The 9,332-nt window shown below is 38.9% G+C and overlaps 1 protein-coding gene across 1 annotated transcript; it reads left to right on the top strand.

Moving 5' to 3' along the window:
- Positions 1 to 7,340: 7,340 nt before the first annotated feature.
- On the top strand, positions 7,341 to 7,674 carry sf3b5 (splicing factor 3b, subunit 5). Its single transcript, XM_084735997.1, has one exon. The coding sequence runs from the start codon at positions 7,393 to 7,395 to the stop codon at positions 7,651 to 7,653; it is 261 nt and encodes an 86-aa protein (XP_084592123.1). The 5' UTR covers positions 7,341 to 7,392; the 3' UTR covers positions 7,654 to 7,674.
- Positions 7,675 to 9,332: the final 1,658 nt, after the last annotated feature.

Below are 9,332 nucleotides of genomic sequence, written 5' to 3'. Positions count from 1 at the left end.
AAGCCGCAATCCACCTCATTACTCTGTCTGCCAATGAAGCAGCCATCCAGCAAAGCCAGCAATATGACACCTGACCAATGAGCCGCTTCAGTTTGTCCATCGACCAACCAGCCGTCGCTGTAACAGCCCAAAAGGGTGTAGATTGTTTTTACTCCTTCTCTCTCTCTACCTCCATCTCCTCGTGGTTGGGAACGGGCTTCGTCTTAGGCAGTTGGTTTAAATCACTGGAAATATCGCTGACTCCATTTTTTACTGGGCCATCACTCAGCGAGACTGTGAGGCACAGGAGCCATCCAGTCAGGCAGTATTCCCATCCATCCACCTGATTTCATTACCCTTTCCTCCTGCTAGTGCTTTGCTTTGCACTTCCCTTCCCAGGTCCCCTCACTAAAAGATTGGCTATCAAAGTTTCATTATCATGCCCCTGTGACTATTATTTAACCATAGGTGTAGCTCTGCAAAAGTGAGATAAACTATATCTATCTGGTTGGTGGCAGAGTGCAAAAACAAAAAAATGACAGGAAAAGAGTGTATACTGAATCTTTATCCAGATACAGTATATATGCACACAGGTCTGAGTGAGTAATACCTCAGTGCACTACACAAACTTGTGTCCTTTTCCCCTGGAGAATCTTTCCACAGATGTCGGAGCGGTATGAGTACCTCAGTACCTTGCTGAAGGGCTCTTCTTGATGTGCACTGTACACAGTACTTGTCACACCATCTGGGAAGAAACCCTCCACGCTACCTGGTTCACATTAATGAGCCACTTTCAACTGAAAAGGTCTTTCTGTAGTTGGTTTAAACATCTTGGAGATGCACTGATACACACCAGTTTTGTTCTTAAACAGGCTGATCATTTCTGCAGAGCACATATTCTATATCAAGGAGAGACTCAAGATGAAAACGTTATATGTTTTAAAGTGAGGCTAGAGAATCCCACTTCTCTGCACTTGTTTTAAAGGAGCACCTGATTTCACATATGAAGGTAAGTTTAGTTCTCAGGGAGAACTGCTCAGCATGTTTTAACCTACAGAATGACACACACAATTGTACGCTTCAGCGACTGGTTCAAATGATATTCACACCAGTAATGAATTGCTCCAGAGTTCACTTAAAAGCACTCTGAGACCATTCCTTCGAGGCTGACCAAAGTTTGAGAATGGCGTTCACCCAAACGAACTGCACCAAGGGGGTAAATGCTTCAGGGTTCAGTTCTGGACTGAATAAGGCTGCTGTGAGTCAGCCCCATAAATCAGGATATCTCAGCCTCTGCTGGCTCCGTTTTGACAATTCTTACTTGTCTCGCCCCCAGATTTATCAAAGGTCAATAATATTCCTGTATATGTCAGAAGAAAATTCTTGTAAAGAACCAAGCATCTTAACAGAGTCGAATTCCCGAGCTGAGTTTTGTTCATAAGCACTAAAGCATGTTGATTTCAAGATGACTTTCCTTGAAAGAAATTCACAATTTCAAGTTAAACCAAAGTACATATTCATTAATAACTAATTTATTACTGCAAATGTTTTCTCCATTTATGCAGAATTTTCTGCTTGCCTTCAGATTTTTCCATTTTCAGCTGATCTGCAGTGCACTCACTAAAACATAGTTGATATGAATTAATTACTCTGAAGTGTATCATACAGTGTCTCCATTTTCCCAGTAATTAGTACCAAATTAAATCATCAGTTCCTGGATCCTTCCTGTGAATTTAGTGTCTCATATCAGCTCCTTTGAAGGAAGCTATAGGACCTGTGAAATGTGTATGTAGTACTCCAGCAAAATTCATCTTTGATTGCCACCTAACTAAGTTGTACTTTGTTAAGCAAGGCCACAATCATTTTTTGTCCAATTACAATGCTGCAACGCTCCACAGTATGTCCACAAATTAAAATGTAGTGCTTGTTATGCAAACTATTGAATATTGAGGTACCGAGAGCTACAGACTCAAGTGTAATGGAAATTCAAGACACAGGCTTGTTAATAATTCTCATGATAAAACACAAACAGATAATGAAGGGGTGCATAATGTAACCACAGTATTAACAGTACATCTCACCCACCCACACTTTGTATCTCATTTCTCCTGCTTCAAAAGGATGTCAGAGGATTAATTACACACATATAACTGTACCTTTATTCTCATTCTGATGTTAGTCCCACATCTTTTCAGCTGTCTGGTGCTCCTGTTGTTCATTCAGCTTCTGTCATGACAAGGGGACGACTGGAGATGCAATCCAGTTTTATATCTCAAACCTTATGTTGCACTATACCCCAAGAAAAAGGTTATGGAAACTAATCAAGGCTCACAAGATCCTGTGGGCACGCTTGCTTTTTTCTCTCAGTTACAGTGTCAAATGGCTTTGACCTCACTCCCAGCAGCATCAGACAGGACCCGCTATCAGACACGTGATCTCTGTCCCTGTAGATCTCTGTGGAGCAGGGTGATAAATGTATCGTCTTCTCTTATTACTGTTATCCTTCATTCCTAGTTATTCTCATCAGGTACTTTTCTGCCGAGCGGGTGAGCTATAGAGACAGTCGATAGCCATGAATAGTCCTCGAGGGACGTCACTGAATAGATATCCTGTCTAGTCTGATCACACATGAAGGTGAACCTCAAAGAGGTGATCTTATATTGTGATGCATTTTCCGTGCCTTAATTTCTTACGATGACTTGAATGACGAGCTTTGAGCATGTCAGTGGAAATTAACCTCTGAAGGCGACTTTACTCTGCTTTTATAGAGTCCCATTATCACAGCACACTTATCTGATTGTCTCTGATTTCAACTTATTTCTATTCATCACAGACTGATCACATAAAAGCACAAATAACCACCAACATCTAAGGACAACCCATCCCTTTTCCCATATGTGCCTTACTTTGTAAATGCTCAGGCAATATCTTTGTGTGGCTCATGGGAGCATAAGGCAAACTCAGTTTTCAATGTACAAAACCCAGAAGAAGAGCAAGAAAAATAGCTGTTAATCTTTTGCAACAAAAGCAGTAACATAAAAGGCAGAAAAATCCAATGTTTTTATGTATGAGGGGTTTGTGTAGCCACCCAGATGACCGTATGTCTGGTGATAGCTTGTGGTCTGCTGAGGACGGCACAGCCACAGCTATTACTATGACTATTGCATTCTGCTTCCTTCTGCTCTCTTTTCACTCACTGTGCAACCCTAATGAGAAACAACAAGAAAAATGAGATGACTCAGCTCAGCAAGCAACACGTTAATGATAAAAAAAAAAAGTTGAAACTAAAAAAGAAGAACCTGTGCAAAGGTAAGGTAATTATCCAAAGTGCAGTGTTCCCAGCAGGGGACTGGAGCTGCAAATAAGCTTTGACAATAAAAACGTATTCAACACAGGAGACACTAGTTTGAAAAAGTTTGTGTCATTTACACTTAAAGGGACAGTTCACCCCAAAATCAATAATACATATTTTTTCTTCTGGGCTGTAGTGCTATTTATTCATCTTGTTTTGGTGTGAGCTGCTGAGTTTTGGAGAAACCAGCCACCCTTATATAGAAAAACAACAGCTTTTACATAAAAGTGCTCACAACAAGGTTTGTGGATTATCTTGAGTAAGTGGGTCATGATTTCTGAAAAGAGACATTGCTTTTGAGTTTGTTTGTTTTTTTGAGAGTCATTTAGTTTCATTTGAGAGAAGGCAGACATTTCTGCAGCTGATATCTCCAAAACTCAGTAACTCACGCTAAAACAATGTAGAAGCACCAATACAAATATTGGAAAATAATAATACAATCACAAAAAAATCACCAGTTTCAAAAGACTGTTTGGACTAATGGATAAAATGAGGAAAAGGAAAGAGCATGTTTGTGATATTAGTGGAAATGTTTGGGTTTAAACGTTACCCTCAGCAAACATTTTATCATTCCTGCCAGATGGTAAACATGTGAGCTCAAACAGTCCCCTTTTAAGATACAGACTGCTGTTTGATAACAATTAAATCATGTTTACATTTTCACTCTAGCTGTGCGTTTCTAGGGATGGTAATGTTGGTCTGTTAGTCCCCTCCAGACTGGACAACTATTCAAGAATACTGAAAAAAACAGAGTTCTGCTAACATCAGGACTGTGCTAAACTGTAGTCCGTACAAAGATAGAAGAATTCTTCTTCTATAAACAAGTTCTTCACCAAAAGAAAACTTACCGAGAGTTTGATATCCTCTAAGACCAAAACTAAATTATGTATTTACTTGGGGGAAATGTACACTGCAATAGAAGCAGCAAATATCTTGTGTGCCAGAGCCTGAGGGAGAAGAAGTCAAGAAACAAATGAAACTGCACTGAGGTCCTTCAAAATCTAACTCTTCTTCCTTTTATTGTTAGGATAACTTTTTTCTTCCCATCAGTGTCCTCAGAGTCCCACCTGTCCTCCACTACAGTTCTGAGTACTGGCACACCACAATGATGTCCACTGAGACCCAGGACCATTTCTTGTTATCTGTGGTTGCATTGGACCCCAAGCAGTGGGGATGCTCTGTCACACATCACATCAATATATCATTTTATGAGAGCACAACTTGAGAGAATAGCAGCTAGCTGTTGCCATTATTTTTGTAAGTAGCCTGAATTAGATAAGTTGGAAAATTGTAAGTTCATGTATTTGTTTGCAAACATCCTCGGACAGAAGAGGTGCTGGCTGTACTGGATGTATACATTTCAACAACAGCCAGCAGACTGTGTTCCTTTGAAAACATCCAAGGGTTCTTGAATAGATTTTTGATAATAGGGTTGATTTGGAAACTGCTGACTTTTTTACATTGTATGTGGTCTGGAAAATAGCATGAATAGTTATATTAGGAGCAAATGCATTCCTAATATTTAAATAAATGTATAAAGGAAAATGTAGCATCTGTCTCATAGATGTTAAAAAGCAGATTCAGTAAATCGAGTTAGTTTTTGAGAGTCTCTCCATGTAGGGAAGCCCCAGTGTTTCCTAATTTTCAGCATTTTCTGCAGGTTTGCAGTGGTGCAACTTAAAGTGCACCAGATTGATGCATTTAAAATTTAAATGCATGCCCTAAAAGATTTGGGATTCCCCCACCATAGTTTCACAAAATAGGGGCCCCTAAACAACATTTTGCATAGGGCCCTCAAAAAGCTAATGGCCCTTCTGAGCCCCATCTATCCTCTAGTCCTTCTTCACACGGTCATGTGTTCCTGCAGTTGCCACTAACACCATCATTAAGTTTGCAGATGAGACAGCAGTGACTGTGGGGATCTCCAACAGCCCCTCATTACCATAAAGACCAAAGAGCTAATCATCAACTTTGGAAGGTCATAGAATGTTAAGTACGTCCCAGTCTTCATTAAACGGAGACAGAGTGGAGAGAGTGTCCAGCTTCAGGTATGTGGGTATTCACCTCTCAGAGGACCTCACTAGTGTGTCCACTAACACCACTAACGGATGGCAGGAAATCAAAGCAACAGCTGTTTTCATGCGGATGCAGAAGAAAGCTGGTCTGCCCCAACAGCTGCTGGTGACCTTCTATAATCATCCTAACATACTGCAGCTCCGTGTGGTATCTCTGCTGCACAGCAGCTGATAGGAAAGCTCTTCAGTGGGTTGTCTCTAGTGCACAGAAGATCATTGAGATACAGCTTCCAGCCGTGGAGGAAATCTACAGCTCTCACTGTCTCTGGAAAGCTGCCAGCGTCTGTGTGAAGTCCTTCCATCTGGCAGATGTTATGAGACCTTCTATGCCTGCACCTTAAAACTGAGAAATGGCTACTCCCCACAACCATAACCACTCTGAATCAGTCCACCAAGTGTCCCCGGTAAACTATGTATAATAACTGACACTGTGTCACCAAGCAACCTGTACAGTCACACAGGGATCAGTCTCCTTCATTCTGTGTTACTGTCTGGATATTGTGTTCAGTGTCTGCATCTATGACACAATGTCAGCTGCCGCTTTTGTTGCTGTTTTGCATATTCTGTTGCACTATTCACGACTGCTGGACAGTTTATTTTTTATGGCATTGACTGGGCCTATGGAAGCTGCAAACTTAATCTCATTGTACCGAGGCCACATTTATGGAGGATAGCAACTGGCAAAATAAAAATAAATACAAAAAGTACTCTGAAAATTAAATGATATGACACTCAATGCACCAAAAGTAATATTATAATATATGTGGCATTTTATAAAATGTGTTTTTATAAAATATGACAAAATCCAGATTTCTGATTTAATCTTTTTCTGTACTGATGAGCCCGAGCCTGTCACAGAGGCCACCAGTGTGGGAGCAGAGCATGTATATTTACTATCTGCACTCATATATCGATCAAGCAATAGGCAAAAAATTGACCCAATGACACAACAGCCCCGTTATTTGCATGATGAAGGTAAAAAATGCATAAACACATGTCAAATGAACATACAGAAATAAGTCACTTCAGGGACATAAGAGGAAATGCAAAAGGATATAATAGAGAAATAAATACATGAATTAATTAAAAATGAATAAAATAATAAATTAAAATGGAAATTAAATGGGGAAAGCAGTTCAATATAGGAATTAATACCAAGCTAAATTAATACAAAAACAAATTAAAACAAAAATGAGAATAATGTGACATTTAATTTAATGGCTAATTTTATTTTTAAAATTATTTTTGCTGCTTTCAATCACTCATTTATTTATTCATTAATTCATTAATTCATTTTATTTTGGCGGTTCTCCATACATACCATACTTCCTAATATGAACTGAATTTGTGAACGTGAATGTGACTTTGAGGGCAGGAACAAAATGTTACAACGCTTTGTTTCTACACGGTTCATTTTAGAGAAGAACCTACCGGAAGTTGTCGTCTCAATCGCTTTGCGACAAAGTGCGAGTGGATCTCAACAGTATTTACATCGTCTGTCTTCGCTCTCGAACTCTTCAAGTATGTATATTTTGCATTTGAAAGCTATATGATCACTAAGAAACAGATATTTAGGCAAAATAGCGGCTTAAATTGCAGTTGGAGAAAGCTTTTATCGGGCTGCTAGCAGCTAAGTAACCTCACTTTGCTGTTAGCCAGAAAGCTACTGAAGCTACGTTAGCCTGCTAGCTGTTTCTTTGTAAAAACCCCAGAGAGCGTATCCACACGTTTCGGATACGGTTACAATTAGCAGGTAACTGTCTCAAGCACATTTTACAATGACTAAACCAGACTTATTGTCCATTGAGACATGATAGTGATACATTAGCTTAACTTACATGGTTCACACGGGGAGTTTTTTGCGTGTCGTTGTGTAATCTGTCTGCCTCTGCTTTGATTCTGCTGCAATCTACATTTTTACATTAAATTCTGACTTTTCCCTCCCCTTCTCTGTGCAGAGTTTCTGGGACTCTCATCTCAGCGAGAATGACAGACAGATACAACATCCACAGTCAACTGGAGCATCTTCAGTCCAAGTACATAGGCACAGGGCACGCCGACACCAGCAAGTGGGAATGGCTGGTCAACCAGCACAGAGACTCGTACTGCTCTTACATGGGACATTTTGACCTGCTCAACTACTTCTCTGTGGCTGAGAATGAGAGCAAAGCGCGTGTCCGCTTTAACCTGATGGAGAAGATGCTTCAACCATGTGGACCACCAGCAGACAAACCCGATGATGCCTAAACTACACAGCCAAGGATGTTTTCTTTTCTCCAGGATTTTTTTGTAGAATTTGATTTGGTGATTTTTTTTATTTTTTTTTTTCTGTTGGACATTCAGTTTTATTATCTACGAAACATATTCCATGTTATCCTCCTCTGAAATTTATGTTCTAAAAGATGTCACCACTGATGGATTGAACACTTACACAACAGAAGAAACCTGGACATTGATCTTTACATTGGTTGCATCTGAACTACTGAAAAACATTGCCCAGTACAGCTCTCCTGCTTTCAGGGACTTTAGCTACAAAGGTGAAAGAAAGAAGGGTAGAAAATGCTTTTAGATCTAAATATTCACCAGAGACTATAATAGGGAACATGTACAAATTGGTGTACAAGTACTTGTACTAACTGATGGAGCTGTATTCTTGATTGAAATATGTTTTGATTAAATAAAAATGTGTCTTTCTCTATGTTGGCATGTTCATACAAGATTTTTCTATTTTATCATTCACTGGTCATTGATAGGTCAGGTTAGTTTACAGGTACCTGCTTAACCATACATGTGTTACTGTTTAAAAGTTAGTTTCTCAACACAAAGTCTGTACCCAGACTACATTCAGATGGGTGACAGTTTAAAGTAAACCCAGCAAAAATGTACTTTGTGTAGTGTTTATGTTTTCTCATTTACTTACTTAAGTTTTCCCTTGGATTTGTTAATAGTCTGTAGATTTCATCAGAGCTGTTGAGACTGGAAATAAGCAAATTCTGTAGTATGTACAAAGTGACAGTAATGAATTACAACTACTCAAGTTACTGTAATTGAGTCATTTGTGGTGGGAGGTTGATTATACTTTTATGGGCATGTTTTAAAAGTCTAATTTAATATTACTCCATTAGACTATCTACTTCACAACTTAAAATCATTAATTAACTGCTGAGTAGGCCTACAATCTGAATTAATATCTAAACCTTTCGTATGAATATTATATTTCATTTCTGCCAATAAATCCCCATAAATCCTGGGGCTTAAAAGACCAATTAATCATTTTTGACTATGTATTTTACATTGACTGTGCTTCACTAGGTGCACAGAAAAGATCACAGTGTAGCAGTAATTAAGGTCTGAAGAGCTAAAGTGATTAAGGTTGAATTGTATGACATTCAGTACTACTGTCAGTATTCACTGGTCTGTTAAATCCATGGTTGCATTACTCAGTACCACATAATAAGCCTGCTCACATTCTTGTTTTTGCCTCTGATGACACATTTTATTTCTTATAACCACAATAAAATGTAGCCTGAACAACTCACACTTTCCTTTTACCTTGCATTATATTTCAGGTTTATGCATAATGCACAAGAAATAATCGAGCATTGGTGGGAGCAAGTGGTTCTGACGCTATTCAGTGGTGTAGAGAGGTGATTTTTCCAGTGGTGAAAAGTAAGTAACGACTTCTGCTCAGGTGTTGTATTTAAATATGATTTTGAGGTACTTGTACTTTCTTTGAGTGTTTCCATTTTATGCTACTTTGTACTTCCACTCCACTACATCTCAGAGGGAATATACTGTAATTTTTACTCCACTACTTTTATTTTGATAACTTAAGTTACTAGTTACTTTTCAGATCCAAAAGCTGATCAGCCTATAAAATACAAAGTTATCATGTTATAGATTAAACTGATAACAGTATAAAGGTA

Source organism: Lutjanus erythropterus, chromosome 14 (genome assembly GCF_056507025.1).
Source record: "Lutjanus erythropterus isolate fLutEry1 chromosome 14, fLutEry1.hap2, whole genome shotgun sequence".
Taxonomy (NCBI): domain Eukaryota; kingdom Metazoa; phylum Chordata; class Actinopteri; order Lutjaniformes; family Lutjanidae; genus Lutjanus; species Lutjanus erythropterus.
The sequence above is the reverse complement of the archived record's forward strand: the minus strand, read 5'-3'. Positions and strand labels throughout refer to the sequence as shown.